The sequence below is a fragment of the Seriola dumerili genome, unplaced genomic scaffold (assembly GCF_002260705.1).
Source record: "Seriola dumerili isolate Sdu_G_001 unplaced genomic scaffold, Sdu_1.0 BDQW01000283.1, whole genome shotgun sequence".
Taxonomy (NCBI): domain Eukaryota; kingdom Metazoa; phylum Chordata; class Actinopteri; order Carangiformes; family Carangidae; genus Seriola; species Seriola dumerili.
Window position 1 is genome coordinate 845,305 of NW_019174538.1, and position 18,965 is coordinate 864,269.

An 18,965-nucleotide genomic window follows, 5' to 3' on the forward strand; every position below is an offset into this window, starting at 1 on the left:
GTCAGACGTCCGGTTCAGTCACCGTGTTGCTCTGATCGTCGGTGAGTTTTGAGATGACATCAGAGGGTTGTGGTTCAGGCTCAGTCGTCTGTGTGCGTTTGTGTGTGTGAGTCTGCTGCTGTTGTTAATATAAAGAAATTAGGAAAAGTGTTATTTAAAACGTTTCTTTTTATTTACAAACTTCCAAAAAAAGCAACAAAAAAAAAGGATCTAAAAGTAATCCAAGGTCATACACATTATCCATCGATACACTACACAACAGGCTTTGACTGGAGCCGATCCTCAAAGACAGCAGCTTTAATCTTCTCCTCGGCTAAAATGGAATTCAGTCGGCTCGGCTCGTCCGACCGGATCGATTCGTATAAATAAATATGTAAATTCAAGTAGAAAGCTGTGAAATAAAAGAGCTGACAACCAGACAGTTCAACACCGAGGGAACTCGCTCGTCTGCCGTCACGACACAGATGGACATTTCTGATGATATGATAATGAACGACAAAAAAAAATAAAAATAAAAAGAAAAGAAAAGAAAAGCACTTGATATAATTCTTTCTTTTCTGCTAACGAGTGGTTGGACCGCCTCAGGTTCTGACTCATTACCTGTGAATGATCTTCACTTACATGCTCACAAATGGCTCATTTTATTCTAATAAAATACTGAGAACATGCAGGAGGTTCTGATGAAGCTGAAAATCAAAAAGTTCCTGATGTCCTTCTTTTCTTTTCCTCGTGATCAACAGCTGATCAGAGTTATCGTAAACAGGATGTGATATTTACTCCATCCTTCTTAAAGTTGCTCTCCTGGATATTAATGTGACAGTAACGCACCGACTGGTTGGTCCACATGTAAGTTCTGCACAGGTTCACATGTACTGGGTCAGACTGGCAGATCGTCACTTCTTTAAAACTAAACGCTAAACACTAAAGACCGAAGCGTTTTCCATCTGCGGTAACAACAATAATAAAATGAGCATCAAAATTTTACAAACAAGATAAAGAAAAGCAACAAAAAAGGAGATCAAAAAAAAAATAGTACAAAAATAAAAATGAATAAATATGCACCGTCATAAATAAATTAATTTGGTAAATTCAAACATTGTAAAAAGAGGAGAACAAAAATGAAACATGAGTAAACCAACGAAAACATGGAAGAGAGAGAGAACAGGAAACGCTTCGTCCACAGAGCTGCTGCTTTTTAAAGCTCGGGCGGCGGCCATTTTTCTTTTTTTGGAGGAGAAGATTTTCTACAGGAGGACAGAGCCGATCGCGATCGATCGGTTTGTGATCGATCGGAACAGCAGAACGATGGTTTGTGGTTTATCTGAAGGGAACTTGGTCACATGATGAAGCTTGTCGTCTACAGATGTATGTCTCTTTTACAGTGCAGTGCGGTGAACAGCGCCACCTGCAGCTCAGACAGAGAGGTGGATATGTGCGTCTCGTGCTGAGGCGGATTTTAATTTCGTTATTTGGTCTCTTTAAGACACGACCCTCTCCTGCGGAGGCTTGTTGATGTGCTCGTGTGATTTCTCGTTTTGGCAAAGCTACACCGTCTCTCCAAAAGAAAAAGAAGAAAGAAAGAGAATCAGTTTGGTTTCACAACACGACCTCTGTTCACAAAATATGAGACAGAGAAAGAACAACAGCGGTGGAGTCTGTGTCACAACGAACCGAGCAACAAGTTTCTATTTACTGATTTTCTTTAAACGATTCCTTTTGAACCCTGAACGACACGACGCACAGACACGGACAGAAACAACCACACAAGCGAAACCAAAACTCGGGGGGGTCGCGAGCTCAATTCCTGCGGGGTTTGTACGAACACATATATAGGCTTGAGTGAGTGTTTTGCATCGTTTGTCTCTAGGCTACAGTAAGACTGTGGGTGAGATTCAGAGAGTCCGTCTGTCTTCACCTCTCCTCTCTCACAGCTAACATTCAGAAAGATGGAGGCAAAAAGGCATTTTCTGTTGGTAGTTTCTCCGCTACGAGGACGACACCTCACTGGAACACAGTTTGTTTTTTTCTCATTTTCACCTGGTTGTTTTTAGGCAATCGTTTTTTCTTTAAAAAGTAAAAGAGATTACATAAATAGAAAATACACACACACAAAAAAAAAGAAAAGAAAAAATCAGATCTTCCCACGTCTGACGCCTAAAGAGGATTCTTTTGAGAAAGGCCTGGTTTAAAGGCATTTGATTGAGCATACATTCTGTCATTAGAGCCTTAAGGTTTTCACCTCGTCCTCAATGAGCCTCAAATGCTTCTTCAATAATTCAAGATCCCCAGAAGACCCTTTCTTTTTTTTTTTTTGTTTTGTTTCTACATTACCCCTGTCCTGGCAGTGAATCATTAACTTCAATCAAAATGCTTTTTCTAAAACGTCTGTTTGAACTTTGAACCTTTAACCATTTGAAGAAATATTCAGTAGCAATATTTGACAAGTGACAAACAAAACCATTTCAGTTACTGATATTTAACAAACGTTTCTACCTGCTAATTTCACTATCAAACCTTTTTTTTTTTTTTTTTTTTCGTCCTGACGTCGTCAGTTAATTGGCTGAATAAAGCAAAGGAGTCTGGACAATTAGCAAAGCTGCAGAACTAGAATCTCTAAAGTCAACAGTACAACTAGTGGCCGTGTGCGGTCACTGCAGGCCCACGATCAGCAGGACTCAGTCCAGTGATTAGTATCAATGCCAGTATCGAACAAACAAACAAACAAACTTGGAAGCCCAAAGTCCTCGACTCTCGTCCTCGTCTCTCTGCTGCTTTTTACTTCCTCATGTTTCTTCTTCGCACCGAGTCGCTCTGTGTTCACACTGTTTCTCCACGGCAGAACAGACGAGACGCTTCGGGGGCTCAGTCGTCATCACGTTTAATGTCTGTAGTCGGTTTCCCTGGCGACGCCTCGGGTCGTGTGACTCCTGACAGACAGGACGCCGTCCTACTGTGACGATCGTTAAATTGAATCAAGCAGCCTCGTGATTCACCTGTCACTGTCCCCTCACCTCGATGACATCGTCGTCGTCGTCGTCGTCCGAGCTGCTGGCGCCGCTCATGTTCCCGCCGTTCATCAGAACCGGGCCGCGGTGGCCGTCAGAGCGCGTCGACGGGGAGAAGGAGGAAGGGGAGGACGAGGAGGAGCTGGAGGCGGCGGTGGGAGGATACTGGGACAGGAAGCTGGCTCCGGCCGGACCGGGAGTGGCAGCCGGTCCTGGCAGCCCCCCCGGCAGCATGGACCCCGTGTAGAGGCTCGCCAGAGACTGACTGTAGGAGAGGGGGAAGCCTGGGGGGAGCATCCCGGCCATGCCCGCCATGCTGGGGCTCAGCATGAAGGGCGGCAGGGCGCCTGGAACCAGACTGGCGGCTTTGACTGATGAGGAAGAGGAGGATGGAGAAGAAGATGAGACGGCAGTAGCGGTGGTCGTCGTTGATGAGGTGGCGGAAGAGGAGGCGGGGACAGCGCCGGCTCCGCCCAGGCCAAACAGGTCTGCATACATGTACCCGGGGTCCCCCAGCTGAGCGTGGGGGGGCTGGAAATAAGGCGAACCCGCCCCCGCAAACAGTGGGTGCCCAAGTGACCCGCTCAGCATGGTGGGGTTGAGGCCCAGCGGGGGGAGGCCGTAGCCCCCGGGGAAGGGGAAGCCTGGGGGGGCCAGAGGAGTCGAGGAGTGTTTTCCCGCAGACGGCTGCTTGATGGGACGCTCCTCCACCGCCGGGCTGGGGGCTCTGCGCTTAGAGCCGGTTCTCAGGTCCTGGGGGGCCGTGGGGTCAGAGCTGGGCTGGACCGTCACAGAGGCGTCATGGTGGCTCCAACCGCTCCTGCTGCCGCCGCCGTTGGTCTGAAGGAGTTTGGTGGAAGGCAGGTTGTTCTCGGTGCTCGCCGCCGCCGCAGGTTGAGTTGTGGCGGCACCGGCTCCTGTTGCTGCTGTGTAGCGCTGCAGCTCGTTGATGATCTCTGGGCTGTCGGGTGAAAGAGGGCGGGGCACGCTCTGCTTCTTGTCAGGTGACGGACAAGTGTCACTGCCATTGGTTAAAGCCTCCAGAGGTGGAGCCTGCGAGTCTGAGAGGAAGGAACAAAGGATTAACAAATAATAACGTGTCAGTGATATTTTCTCTTCAGTTTGTATGAAAATAGATGAAGAGTTTAGTCTTGTCGTTGGCTCCTCCCACCTTTGGGCGGCGCCGTCGAGCTCTCCTCTGCCGTCTTGGCCTTATTAGCTGCTCTGATGGCAAAGATCCGACCGTCAGATGTTCTGATGTAAGTCCCTGAAACAGCGGCGGGAAAAATAATCAGTTCACACAGAAACTTCAGTCTTTTCTTTCTGACCTGAATCATTTAATGACTTTATTTTATTCTTTTACAAACTGGTTCATAGTTTTTTCTGACCACGAGTCCCGAACATAAAGGTCGTGTTTGAGGAGCTGGAACGAGCAAATGCTTCAACAATGAACTGAGGATTGTGGGTAAATTCATTCAATTTTTTACTCATGTTTTTGTTGTTTTAAACATGTTTTAGGTTTGTTGTTTTCATGTGAAGAACTTGGTGCAGGTCCGTTTGTTTTGTTGTAAAGAACTTTGTGCTGCATTTCTTGTATAAAGGTGCTACAAGAATAAAGTTTATTATTATTATGTTTTATTTATTTTCTTTTTCTCTTGATTGTCTTTGATGTTTTTACGTCGGTGTTTTCTAGACTATTAAAGAAAAAGATGAAAGTGGCCGATCATCATGGTGTGCAGTGACTCTTACCTTTGGTGCCCCTGATGACGTGGATGCTCTCTCCAGCTGTGATCCTCGCCTGCACATCTGTTGAACTGTTGGTGCCTGGAATCACGATGTCTAAGACAGACAATTTGACAAATTAAAAGTTTAAAAAGCACAATAATAAAACAGATAATATCTAATTAAAGTGCAAAGATTAAAAGATTCGATGAGAATAAAATGGAGGTTTATTAGGAGCTAATTGTTTTCCTACCAGTCGTCGTGACGATCTTCTGCACAAACACTCCGGCCTTTTGCAGACAGTTGACCGGGAATCCTCCGAGGCTGGATCCGGATGAATTGTTGCCGGGGGCGGAGCCTGCAGACGCCTGGCGGGGCATCATGGGAACCGGGGTTGACTGGACCGTCCGGACGCTGGCCACCGGCTTCTCCTCAGCACGGGGGGGGGGACGCCTGAGGAGTTTAGAGTTTGTTTTTACATGTCACATAAACTTGATCATCAGCTGACAGCAAAACTTCTTTTAGCTTTTAAGTTTAGTGTTAAACTTTAGACTGAATTATAATCTGAATCTTTACTGTGTTCTCTTTCACGTCACTTTTATCTGTTACTTGATTTGAAATACAAAAGGAAACATGAACTAAACGTTTATTTTCCATCAGTTTAAATGCTGTGAGTCACTGACCAGTTCCTCTGGCTGAAGGCGGGGATGTTGGTGAGGCTCTGGTCACTGGCAGGGTAGTAGTGGGCGTAGGAGGGGCGGGTGTACGGCACCGACGCCCTCTTCTCCTCCTCGTAACCTTTCTTAGCAGCCGACTTCTCGGCGCTGCTCAGCTTCAGCTCCCTGCGGTCCATCAGCAGCGACTCGTGGGGGAACGGTTGCTGGAGGAGAGAGAAACGGGACATGATTTAACTAGATTCTTTGCTTCATAAAGTCAACTTCAGTTTTTACTCATAATAATAATAATGAACTTTATTTATAAAACACTTAAAATATAAAACATAATAAAGATGAGGGCGAACAGAAGGACAATAAAAAAAGACAACAGAAAGACAGAAGAAGAAGATGATACAACGTGTGAATGAAAATAAAAACCAGTGACGGTTACTTCAGCGTTACCTTGGTGATCAGGTGAGGGTAGAGGTGCAGCGCCTTCCTGAGGACGCTCTCCGTGCCGTCCTGGGGCTGCAGCTGGACCTGGGAGGGGTCCGGCTCCTCCTCCACGAAGTGAAGAAGAGACTCCACCTCCCTCCGGGTGAAGGTCAGCACAGGGTTCAGGTCGTCCACCACCCGGTCTGACGGAGAGAGAGAGAGAGAGAAAGGAAGTGAGACGGCAGCAGCAACACTTGAGACAGTTTACTCCGTCAGACAAGAGGCTCTCGACAGAAGAGAAGTGGTTTAAACACACAGCTCATTAGTGTGTGAGTGTGTGCTGTGGTGAGTGGCATGTGTGTGCTGTGTCGTGGGTGTGTGTGTGTGTGTGTGTGTGTGTGTGTGTGTGTGTGTGTGTGTGTGGGGGGTCTGTCAGCTGGAGGCAGTAAATGTACCTGGACTGAACGAGGTGTGGCTCTAGTACATTTTAAGTTTTTATTTGTTTTTTCCTTTTTGGTTTGTTCTGTTTTTTTAATATTTCATTTATTATTTTATTATTATTCAATCTCACTTAACATCAATGTTTTTATTGTTTTTCATTTGATAATTAAAGTTTTGAACATGTTTTTATGTTTATTTCAAGTCTTTGTTGAACTTTGTGCAACATTCCTCGTAAGAAAGGGGCAAATAAAGTTTATAATTATTATTATTATCATTACTATTAAAAGGTCAATTAAAAATATAGAAAACATGGATCTAAATGCATCTCATGTATATCAGGTTTATATTCAGTAAAAATGACAGAATTAGGAGAATGCATTTGAGGATGTTCAACTATAAAACAGTTTGTAGTTGCTAACCCTCGTCATGCGCTCACAGCTCACCTGACATCCCCTGTTTGGAAATCTGGCGGTCGTAGATCTTCTTCTCCAGCGTGAAGTCACACACCAGTCGGTAGATGTGACACGGCTTCCTCTGACCGTAGCGGTAGACGCGGCACACGGCCTGGGCGTCGTGACACGGGTTCCAGGAGGCGTCGAACACCACCACGCGGTTCGCCCCGATCAGGTTCACGCCCAGACAACCGGCCCTGAAGGACGAGACAGGGCAGCGATCAAACAGCTGGTTCAAAGCGGCCGCGTGTTTTCATATTGAAAATTCATTAATATCTTTGCTGAGAGTCGAAGTGTCACCTGGTCGACAGCAGGAAGACCCAGGCGGAGGTGTTGGATGGATCGTTGAACTGGTTGATCAGTCTCTCTCTCTCTGAGGCCGTGGTGCTTCCGTCCAGTCCTTGAACACATCACACCAACAACACAGATTCAAAACAAGCAGCAGCAGCACAAAGTCGCTTCAACACCAGTTCAGTCCTTCGTCATTCATTAGAAACATCAAGCAGAGTGTCTCGTCATCTTAAAACACCCAGCGGCTTCACTACACTGTGCGACTCTGATTCTCCACCTGCTGTTACATGGAATCTACAGGTGAAATAAAAACAGAGGCGTGTGCAGAGGAAACACGTTCCACATCAAGATTTCACGACTCTTCTTGATGTTATGGAGACAGACCAGCAGGTGGCAGCACTCATTGTAAGTCAATGAGAGAAGCAGCACCAGCAGCAGTCAGAAATACACTCAACATAAACTACCAGATTTATAAAAAGTGTTTTAATCAGCTAAAACTCACTGACTCTGACTTCCTGTGAGTCAGAGGACAGATTTTAAAATCCTCCTCCTGGTCTGTAAAGACCTAAAGGTCTCTGGTCTGAACACATCCGGACCCCTCAGGTGATCTGGGTCAGCTTCACTCAGTGTTCCCAGAATCAGGAGCAGGTGAAGCAGCTGTTAGTTTCTCTGCTCCTCACCTGTGGAAGCAGCTTCCTGAACACCTGAGATCTGCTCAGACTGTCAGCTCAGTTAGATCAGGGACTGAAACATCACTGTTCACTGCAGCTTATCAATAAATCACGTACACATCATCTTTTAATCTGCTGCATTTGAACGTCTTTCATCACTGCGACACTTCTCTTAAAGTGTTGTCCTGAGTTTCTCACCTGGTTTCTATATCTTTAAATATCTTTATTTATTCCTATTATAATTTAATGTCGTCTTAATGTTCGTTTGTTAATCTCCATGACTCTGGAAAGCTCTTTGAATCGTGTCTGAATGACGCTGTAGAAACAAACTTCCCTAATAAACAACATATTCAGATTGTTTTTCACCATGTGTCAGTGTTTTAATTATTCAGCATATTGACTGCTTCTTTTAATCACAGTGAATGACCACGTACTGTAGTAGTTGAGGTTGCGGACCCAGTTCTGATTGGGTCTGTCTCTGTTGGACGTGTTGGGGGAGGGGGGCACCGCCCTCTTGGCCAAGAACTCCTCGATCACCGTCAGCGTGGACAAACTCTGACTGCAGGAGGAAGAAGCAGAGCTCAGAGCGCAGGCCTGAAGGATTCACCCGGGTTTGTCAATCATGAAATAAAGGTGCTTCGGTTTTCTTCTTCAGTCTCGTGTTCGATCTTTTACCTGAAGACGAGCAGCTTGTCTCCCTTCCTCACGCTCTCCTCTATCAGGTGGAACAGCATCACCATCTTCGCAGAGTTCTCCAGGATGCCGGGTTTGTAGTCGCACATGATGTCCTTCGCCTGAACGTGTGAGAGGAGAGAGACGTTAAACATCACCTTTAAATTCGTAGCTGTGAACTTTATTTTGAAGTCTCAATTGTTTTCTTTATGTTACAGGAAGTTAACGCCACAGCTCGACGTACCCATTCGTACGTGATGACCTGATTGGCTTTCTCCTGCAGCTGGTTGAGACTCAGTCCACCAATGGGGGTGGGGTTCTCCAGGGGCTTGGACTTCTGATTGGGTGCGGTCGGACATCGGGCGGGTCCCGTGGAGGTCATGTCATCCAGGTCCAGGTCCTGGTCGCTCGCCAGGTTTTCCTTCTGCAAGGCCTCGTACAGAATGTCCGGGTGGTTCCAGATCTGAAGGACAACAGGAAGTTGGCGACGTAAAAAACACGTCGTCATGGTGACGATCGATGGATTCACCAGGTGAAATAAATGCGGAGGAATTTATCTTAATGTTGACGGAGACGTCGACAAGAGGAAACTCTTATTCTGAAGTTTATCTTCTAACTGCAGAAACAACGACTTCAATTTTATTCTTATTCTCTGGACTGTTTTCCTTCTACTTTTATTTCTGGTTATTTATTTTATTCCTCCTTCAAACATCTCCTCTCTTTTATCTTTATTATTTTGTCTCATTTTTTATAGATTTTTAATATCCTCCCTTTTATTTCTGGTCGACTCATGTTAATACGTCTCCTCTGTTTTAGTGTTCATTATTTTATCTTTATCTCTCTGTCACTCAGTCTTCAGTGTTTCTTCACTTCCTGTTATTATCGTCTTATTTTTATTGTTTTAATTTATTACTTGGTCCTTTATTGTTCTGTGTGTAAATGTTTCCTTTATCTCCAAACCTGGATTAAATCTACAATAAACATGAAACAGTGGTGCTTCATTATCCAGGCTGAGCTCCACACGCCGCCGCCGCCGCCCTCCTCCTCCTCACCTTGCAGCAGACACAGAACGCCTTCAGCGGGTTGAGGCTGAGCCAGCCGGTGTTTCCCGCCTCTCTGAAGCGGTTCATGAACTCGGTGTAGAGCGCCCTCTGCAGCGGCGACAGGCGGACCAGGATCACATGCTCCTCCTTCGACGGCAGCTGGTCCTTGAGGACGTCGTGGCCTCGTCTGCAGGGAAGACGAGTCCCAGTAAATATCTGTGTGTGAAGTTGTGTTTCCTGGACGGAGACTGTGGGTGTGTAAAGGCTCACCTCTGAACGAAGCCCTCCAGCAGACTGTGCAGGACGTGGCTCCGGTACCTCATCAGCTGGACGTCCTGCGGCGTGCTGTCCACACACTGCCCGTTCAGAATGGGACGCTCGAACATGTTACTGAACTCCTGCCGCGTACCTGAAGTACACACAGGGACAAACTGGAGTTAGTCTTCTGATTGTAAACCAGAACCACCTCCTCCTGGTCGTATCCCTCCGCCACTCAGACTAGTTCCAGGTCACATCCCTGTTTATCCAGAGAGAAAATCTGAACCAACTGAGTGAAATTTTGTGTTTTGTGAGGTCAACACAACCTTGACCTTTGACCTTTAGCCACCAAAAACGTATCAGTTCATCCTTGAATCAAAGTGAATGTTTGAGCCAAATTTGAAAAAGTTCCATCAAGGTGTTACTGAGATATCGTGTCCATGAGAATGAGACTGACGGACGACCTTAAAACAAAATGCTAAAGTTCTGAAGCTGATCTGGAAAAACATCCCCTGAATTAAAACGCAGATCCTGCTCCTCACCCAGGAAGTCGGGCCGGACGAAGTCCACCATGCACCAGTACTCGATCAGGTTGTTCTGCAGCGGGTATCCGGTCAGGACCACGCGGCGGCGAGTCCGGATGTTCTTCAGAGCCTGCGACGTGCTGGCGTGACAGTTCTTGATGCGATGGCCTTCGTCACAGATCACCACATCTGGACCGGGTCGGGCCAGGGCCCTCTCGATACCTGGAGGAAGATGAGCGTTAATATGATTTTCACACTCTTAAAACTCTGTCTCCTCCTCCTCCTCCTCCTCCTCCTCCTCTCTCTGACCTTTGAGCAGTTCCTGCTGTCGGTCCTCTTCGTCCAGGTCGATGACGACGGGTCCGGCCGTTTTCTTGCTCTTCTTCTTCCTCCCGGCCACGAAGCTCTTCTTCAGCGACAGCAGGCGGTACATCTCGTAGCCCATCAGCAGCACGCCTCCGTCCTGAGCCCAGTCCTCCACCACCTTGGCCCGGGTGGCTGTGTTCCTGGGCAGGAAGACACAGGACGAGTTTTAAACTTGTGAGAAAATAAAATGACTGTAGATTATAGAGAAGAGATTTTACTTTGTTAGAAAGAACTACAGGCAGAATGAAAAGTCTGATTCAAAGTGAAGAGGATGAAAATAGTAAGAAAAACTCAGATTATCTCGTATTAAAGAGAGAAAACAACATTTCACTGTTTTGTAATCAATGATTCTGATTGTGATAAATTGCCAATTACTTAAAAAATCATTTCAGAATCGTGTTTGAACAAACTGGTGATTTTGTTCATTTTTTACTGTCACAACGAAAGAATGAGGTCACTGTGTCACTGACACACACACACACACACACACACACACACACACACACACACACACACACACACACACACACACACACACTTCTTTGCAGCAGAAGCAGCTGTGGAGAAACAGGATACTGGAACCAGATGGGGATGAAGTGCAGAGGAAGGTCAGAGCTGTGTTTTTTAAAAAAGAAGAAAGGTCTCCTCGCCGTCACCACGGCAACCGACTGTCAGTGCGACTCCTCCTGTCACTCACTTGTGTTCGTCATTGAGGATGTGAACCTTGAAGGCGCGAGGCGTCACCAGTCCGGGGTCGGCGTCTGCAGGTAACGCCTCCGGGGGCGGGACCCAGGTGTTGAACTCTGACAGCCAGTTCTGCAACGTGTTCACCTGACAGAGACAGAGACAGAGAGACAGACAGACAGAGAGACAGAGAGAGAGACAGAGAGAGAGACAGACAGAGACAGAGAGACAGAGAGAGAGAGACAGAGACAGAGAGAGAGACAGACAGACAGAGAGAGAGAGAGAGACAGACAGAGAGAGACAGAGAGAAAGAGACAGAGAGACAGAGAGAGAGAGAGAGAGACAGACAGAGAGAGACAGAGAGAGAGAGACAGAGACAGACAGAGAGACAGAGAGAGAGACAGAGACAGAGAGAGACAGAGAGAAAGAGACAGAGAGACAGAGAGAGAGAGAGAGAGACAGACAGAGAGAGACAGAGAGAGAGAGACAGAGACAGACAGAGAGACAGAGAGAGAGAGAGAGACAGAGACAGAGAGAGACAGAGAGAGAGAGACAGAGAGAGAGACATAGAGAGAGAGAAACAATGTTAATTATTATTATTAATTGAAGGCGTGAAGGCAGGACGACCCAGCTCCTTTATTCATGAACTCCCTCTGCAGAGAATGAGTTTTTCGACATTAGAGGTGCTTACAGGTACGATGGCGAGCACGGTGTGGGCCTGGGTGTGTCTGAACAGGACGTCGATGAAGGCGATGACCTGCAGCGTTTTGCCCAGGCCCATGCTGTGAGCCAGGATGCAGCCGAAGCCGCTGCTGCTGCTGAAGCGCTCCGTCGACTCCACCAGGTTGTCGTACAGGAAACGGATTCCACCGATCTGCAGAGGTGATGGAGTGACGGCGAGAGAGGAGGAGGAGGAAGAGGAGGAAGAGGGCGATCCGAGAGAAAGAAAAGAGAGCGGAGCGGAGAAGAAAGAGGGAAGAAATAAAAGTGACAGGAATGTGTCATGAAGAGGAGGAGTGACGGAAAGGTAAGACAGGTGAGAGACAGGAAGAAGAAGAGAAGGTGGGAGGTGAGAAAGCAGAGGTGACATCTCATTAAAGCTGAGGAGGAGACACTCAGCTGACAGGTGACCAGTATGACTTTATGACTCCCATACACACATGTAACACAGTTTATACATATACTGAACTTCCATACATGAAATATATAAAACATATATGTAAAAATTATATACGAAACAATTCCACATATTGACATGTATGTTCATGTAAATACACTGATCACATGATCTCATCAATACCTGGTGAGGTTTGACGGCTCGTGCCAGCTGCGGCGACAGGAAGACGTCCGTCTCCTCGTCCGGGTGGTTCAGGTTGACCAGCACGCGGCCCCGGGCGTCCGGTCGGTTGAGGGCGTCGTTGGCGTGTGCGCCGCTCGGCTCGCTCTCTTCTTCCTCGTTGGTGGACTCGCTGCTGATGTGGACGGTGGCGTCGTCCTCGCCCGAGCTCAGGTCGATCACATCTGCACAGAGGAGGAGGAGGAGGAGGAGGGTGAAGGTGAAAGGTTAAAGGTTAAAGGTTTCCAAAAGGGGAAATTCATTTATTCAGGTTCAGACAGACTTCACGTCAGGAGTGTGAGTCAGCGGAGGTCAACAGCTGGTCTGTCACACGACATCCGATCCAGATGTTTTCACAAAGACGTGAAGGCCTGAAGCCTTTATTATTGGATGCTGTATTTCTTTATGTTTTTAATGACTCTGTATTCTTCCTCTCGTGCACACTTTATATGTTTTTACTCTAAAACGTCTTCCTGTAACTTCTGTGCAAATAAACTAAAACTAAACTAATCATGTGTCTGGGACTCTCTGGATTTCTGCATCCTGCACCCGTCACCACGACGACGACAAAAACAATTCAGACGCAGCTTTTCCCACGAAAGCAGCTCCTACTATATTTGTATTTATTGGTTGTTGATCGGTTGATCTGTAATGGCCTCGCGGCTCCGTCACGGCGTTGCGTCAGTCGTGGACGTCACTGACTGTTTCTGCAAAATCCAGATCTGATAAAAAGGACTTCAACAGTCGGTGCTATCGAGTGGTGAAAGTTACACAAGCTGGCAAACTGCAAGGGCATGACGGGCAGAGTGTGTGTCAGTATGTTAGTGTGTGTGTGTGTGTGTGTGTGAGTGTGAGAGAGAGAGAGAGAGAGAGAGAGAGAGAGAGAGCGAGAGAGAGAGAGCTTATGTAACTGCAGTGAATGGCTGGTTATACAAGTAGGATTAGAGTGGAGGGGGAGACTGGTTATGCAACCCCAACTAGAAATGTCACTGTGCCACTGTGGTGTGAGTGTGAGTGTGAGTGTGTGTGTGTGTGTATAAGTGTGTGTTCTGGCTCATAACCAGGATTAGCCAGCTTTATTGCTCTGATCGCCCCACAGACTCTCTCTCTCTCTCTCCTTTGCTTTTCGTCTTTCTAAGCTTCAAATCTACAAATTAACTGTCTTTGTTCATCGAGATATCCCATCATCCCTCTCTCTCTCACTTGTGTTTGTGTGTGTGTGTGTTGCAGGTGTGTGTGTGTGTGCGTGCATGTGTGTGTGTGTGTCTGCAGTTTGCCTTAGTCCTCTCTTTCAATGCTGAAATACTTGTATTTATCCCTAACTGAGTGTGTGTGTGTTTATCCTTGACTGTTTGACTGGCTTTGTGTCTGTCTGTCTGTGTGTGTGTGTGTGTGTGTGTGTGTGTGTGTGTGTGTGTGTGTGTCTGTCTGTGTGTGTGTGTGTACTCAGGCAATAAGGGAACGGTACATGATGTACCCTATGAAGGTTTTAAATATTCTGATGCACATGGCAGCTAATCTGCAAAAACTCCACACACACACACACACACACACACACACACACACACACACACACACACACACACACACACACACACACACACACACTTTTAACTTTCAGTAATTGGGTTTAAATGTTTCCAAAAAGGAAAAGGTGGAGGAGTCTGTTTCTGTTCAGCTCTGAAAGAATTTAATGAAATCTGCATCTATTGAACATTTTAAGTGGTTGGTGTGTGTGTGTGTGTGTGTGTGTGTGTGTGTGTGTGTGTGTTATAATCTGCAAGTTCTTGTTTGAAATAAAAGACAATACTTCCATTACATCGTCTTCACTGAGACAACAGGAAGTGAAGACTCGGGACAGATGACACTCGGCTGTATCTGATTCAATGTTGAACATAATCATCCTCGTATCCACTGACACAGACTCAGATTTGGGCTGTTTATCAATCCTCTCATTTCGTCTAGAAATTCCATCTGATTTGGTTTTTCAACGTGCCGACGGGCTCAGAGAGCGATCTGAAGCCGAGTGCGACATTGAATAAACACATCGTCGCGTCACTGTCACGAGGCGTTCAAAGCTGCTGATTTCCAGCCGACAGCCGTAAACTACTGGAACTGTTAAAATGATATTTGCCTTTGATAGATCGGCGACTGACAAACGTGCCCTTGAGCAAGGTATCTGACCTCAGATTGCCCCTGTGGTTTTGGTTCTCTGGCCCCTGGTTGAACCGGGCAGCTGCGAGGTGTGAATGTTTGCAGCTGTAATCAACGGAGACGTGACACTGATCCTGAAACTTTCCACACTGATTTTAGGAATTGTAGATTTTCAGGCGAGACGATCAGATGAATGTGTGTTTGTGTTTGTGTCTTTAAACTTTACAAAGTCCTGTCATGAAAAACAGTGGATGACACGGGAACGTAAAGATCTTTTCCTGACGTATGTTTTATAAGAGAAACTGCTGCGCCACACAACAGTTTAACTTTGTTGTAAAAGCAAAATGAGGATGGAGCTTCACTTCTCTGAACCCAGACTGTGATAAAATGTTTCTGTAATTTTATAATTGTACATTTTGCACAGTTGTTCTTTCTTTCTGAAATACTTTGTTTCATCCTTATTTTTATGTTGCATTTATTTCCTTTTATAGTATTTATTTTATTTGGATGTATTGTTCATATCGTTTCCTCAATTCTCAGTTTTTATTATTCAAAACATTTTCCACTTCATCTTATTAAAACTCTTAAACCCTCCTGACAACTTCATCATTTAATCATCAGTCTGATCAACCACAACATCCTGTGAAAGAGCCACATATAAATCATCCAGGATTCTCCTCACATTAACTCATAAACATATTTCCACTTGTCGTGCAGGAAACAACAGAACTAATAAATAAAACAGAAGAATTCAAATAAAAAGACTTTCGTCTGTCATTCGTGCAAACTTTTGGGTTTTGTTGATTTTTCCTTCGAGCACTAAGTCGACCGCACTTCCTGTTTTGTTTCTGGATGTCGGGAAAACCCGAGGTGGATTTTGGTTGTTGTTTAAATTGAGTTGGACATTTGGATCGAGACTGAGGGAGAAAGAAACTTTGGTTTCCTTTTACTTTCACTCTGAACATCTATGTGCTGTGTGTGGTGGAGTTCATTTAAACACAGTAACTTTTCTCTCACTGCTGTTGCGTTACAGTCTGTGTTTGAGTTAGAAGAACCAGCGTTTCATGGGATCATGGGCATGAAAACCTTTGTGGTTTCGATCTGTAATTAGACACTTTAGTCAAAACTGGTCTAAATGTTCCAACTGGCTGAAAAACCTTGATTTAATCTCTAAGACTTCTTCCAAACACTCGACGTCTCCGATAAACCTGGTGACACATTGTACCAGAGCTCACACTGTGCTGATCAGACATCTGAAGCATTAGCATCGAGCTTACTTAAGGCTTCGCCCCGCTATGCCGGCAGCTCAGAATATACTGACAGGTAATAAATAAACTTCACAGCTCCGTGTCCCTATCTGATTTTATGGCCTCCCGCGGCCGCCTGACTTACTGGCCCAGTTACATAATCAAGAAAAAAGGTCAAAGGGCAATCTGAGCCAGAGACCGGCAAAGTATTTATCGTTAAATACCAATAAATACAAACACAGCTGGGTTAAAAAAGGTTTTTGTAAATACACTTAGTCTGAGTCGGGAGCTTTTCTCTCAGCATCCTCCTCCCTGACAACTTGTCATGACGTTTGTCTGGAGGTTCGTCATCATCATGGATCAGTTTTTTTTTTGAGCAATCTCATCTGTGTGTGTGTCTGTGTGTGTGTGTGTGTGTGTGTGTGTGTGTGTGTCTCACCTGTTTTGCGTCTGCGCTCTGTAGTGATGGAGGTGGGTACGTTTGTCTTGCCAGCGTCGTCGCTGATGCCCGTGCTGCTGGAGTCCAGGCAGATCACTTCCTGTCTGGCCGACTTCACGTCTTGCTGTGACGCCGTTGATGCTGATGACGAAGACACGTGCTTCGTCGCTTCGCCTGGAGAGAGGGAGAGTAACGATACAGCAGATTAAGAGCGGGAAGAAAGACGAAAGACGAGACAGGAGATTGGGAGGAAATTGGTTGGTTGGATAAAATGCTACGTTTAAGATGCTAACAAGCCGTTTGATGGTGGATTTTTGGTGCTAAGCTAACAGCTAGCATTATGAAGTGAGTCTGACAGACAGGTGAGAGAGTCAGTGACTCTGTGTTCACAGTCTCACCGGTCGTGTACTCAGGCAGCAGCGGTACGGGGAAATCCTGTTTTCTCTGCTGGTCGAGACGTCGCCTCCTCTCCAGCTCCTCCTGCTGGACGGCTTTGGTCACTGCCTCCAACTGATGATCCCTCAGTAGCTTCCTACACAGATGCAGAAAAACACACCATCAGTTTGAGACACGCCATGAGTCAAAGTGCTTTCTCTACCGCTGCGTTAGTCATTATTTATTAAAGATGAAGAGTTTTGAGAAAGCTGTGACTCACAGCTCTGAGCCACAGAGAGTAATCACCTCACCCTGCGGCTATGGAGAGTTTCCTATCATCTTTCAGCTGGTTGTTTAAGTTTAACTTCACATTTACTCTTTGGTTCTGTCTCAGGAGTCTCCTAAGTGTTGTTTCCAGATGCAACAGGGAAAAGAAAAGCTGCCATAAACCCATTAAACCCAGTGTTCACCATCTGTCCTGCACCAAACTGCTAACAGATAAACTTAGCAGCTCGCTCCTGAGCTAGCTGAAGAAAAAATTGATCAAACTACATCACAAATAAGATGTCGACTTTATATGACGTAACATGAGGGTTTGATGTGAATCACTTTTGATAAAAGAAAACAGCTGGATGGAGACAGATTTACGCCACAACGACACTTCCTGTCTCCGACTCACATGTCGCTGAACTAACCAATCAGAGGTGAGGAGGACTTAGACTGAGGGAAATAAGAGGAAAACTAGAGAGATGGATTCAGGAGGTCACTGTAACTGTTTTTAAAGATGCATATTTGAATATTTAAACTTGTACATATGTAAATAATTAACTGTATAAACCCTGTAAATATATTTTTAGTGAATTAACTGAAATAAACAACATGAACTAACATCTAAACTTAAACAATTATCCAAGCTACTTTGGTAAAAAGCGAGACAATGAACAAAACATTGTGCTCACGTGTAAACGTTAGCATAAAAGAATTAGCTGTACTCTTCATTACTTTTGGTTTTTGGTGGGAACATCTCCCGCTTTAGAAGAAAGGTATTTGATCAGTGCTTGTAACAGTAATAGACAAGAACCATGTCACACAAACTCACACACAGAAGAGTCTGATCAGTGAGAGAAGCCGGCGAGAAGCTTCTCTGAGACGCTGTTGTGTAAAAGCAGCTGGATACTTGAGGTTGAGCTGTGTGGCGGTTTGTTGGCAGCCGCAGGAAAGAAGCTGCAGACTGAACGTGTGTGTGTGTGTGTGTGTGTGTGACCACTGACAGATTTTATCATAACGTGGCTTGTCCTTCAAGTCTTCATGGTAAATCCTGTTATCCAGCCAACAATGGCTTGTTATTAGAAATACAATATGTTTTGAATGAGCTGAGCAGCAACACACTGACTGGTAATCCCTCTGATCTACAGGGTGACTCTTTATGTAAATGTATTTTATTTTTTGGCCTGTTAAAATAGTTTTAATTACAAGTATTTTAATTATAAGTTTACCATATTTATTTGTGTTGTATATTAAATGGTGAAAAATTATTTGAGTTAATTATATTATTAATTGTTACTTCATTTAGTTTATTAAAAAATGTCATCATGAGTTGCAGCAGATTGTTATTTCATATATATAATTTGTAGGTGTAACATTTACGTTGGTTATTTACAACCCCTTTAATGTGGAGCACTTTGGTTCCCACCTGGCATTGTTGCAGGGGGACAGGTGTGAATGTGACAGTCTGTTGGGTGCACGTCCTGCTGAGAGAGCAGAATAAAGTTGTCTCAACTATGAAATTATATAATGAACTCAGTGAAGTAATATTAATTAATAATCTAATAAACTCAAATAATATTGCACCACTCGATTTACAACACAGATGAATATGGTAAACTTATACGACAATAATTAAAGTTACAGTAGGTACAGATGTGAATTAATTCAACATCTGAACACTTGTATTTGAGGTTGTTTCACACACAGGACATAGTTATAGTTAAAGACACTTATAAATTAATGTCATGGCAACAACTGTATTTTTAAGAATAGGAATTATTCTCTTTTTTAAATGTTTTTAAATGTTTTATATTTGCAGTTTCCATCACATCCTTCAGGAAGTCGACAGAATAAACAGTGAGAGTCTGTTTGACCTCTGACTGACCCCAGACGTGACGGGAGTTCAGTACCTGATGTTGCGTCTCAT

General features: G+C 45.1%; 1 protein-coding gene across 1 annotated transcript in view; it reads right to left on the minus strand.

The window, feature by feature from the left end:
* Positions 1-1,162: 1,162 nt before the first annotated feature.
* Positions 1,163-18,965, minus strand: part of LOC111230707 (helicase ARIP4-like) — a 17,868-nt gene continuing 65 nt past the window's right edge. Inside the window, exons 1-21 of the mRNA XM_022757529.1 lie at positions 18,949-18,965; positions 16,795-16,928; positions 16,397-16,570; positions 12,521-12,741; positions 11,912-12,094; positions 11,234-11,367; positions 10,480-10,676; positions 10,189-10,392; positions 9,659-9,797; positions 9,398-9,575; positions 8,590-8,808; positions 8,349-8,467; positions 8,108-8,232; positions 7,012-7,111; positions 6,703-6,908; positions 5,846-6,021; positions 5,411-5,607; positions 4,981-5,180; positions 4,755-4,844; positions 4,177-4,272; positions 1,163-4,066 (exon numbers count right to left, since the gene is read on the minus strand). The exon at positions 18,949-18,965 is cut by the window's right edge and continues 65 nt beyond it. Coding sequence (XP_022613250.1) covers positions 2,997-4,066; positions 4,177-4,272; positions 4,755-4,844; positions 4,981-5,180; positions 5,411-5,607; positions 5,846-6,021; positions 6,703-6,908; positions 7,012-7,111; positions 8,108-8,232; positions 8,349-8,467; positions 8,590-8,808; positions 9,398-9,575; positions 9,659-9,797; positions 10,189-10,392; positions 10,480-10,676; positions 11,234-11,367; positions 11,912-12,094; positions 12,521-12,741; positions 16,397-16,570; positions 16,795-16,928; positions 18,949-18,965 — 4,179 coding nt within the window. The 3' untranslated portion in view covers positions 1,163-2,996. The remainder of the gene's footprint in view (positions 4,067-4,176; positions 4,273-4,754; positions 4,845-4,980; positions 5,181-5,410; positions 5,608-5,845; positions 6,022-6,702; positions 6,909-7,011; positions 7,112-8,107; positions 8,233-8,348; positions 8,468-8,589; positions 8,809-9,397; positions 9,576-9,658; positions 9,798-10,188; positions 10,393-10,479; positions 10,677-11,233; positions 11,368-11,911; positions 12,095-12,520; positions 12,742-16,396; positions 16,571-16,794; positions 16,929-18,948) is intronic.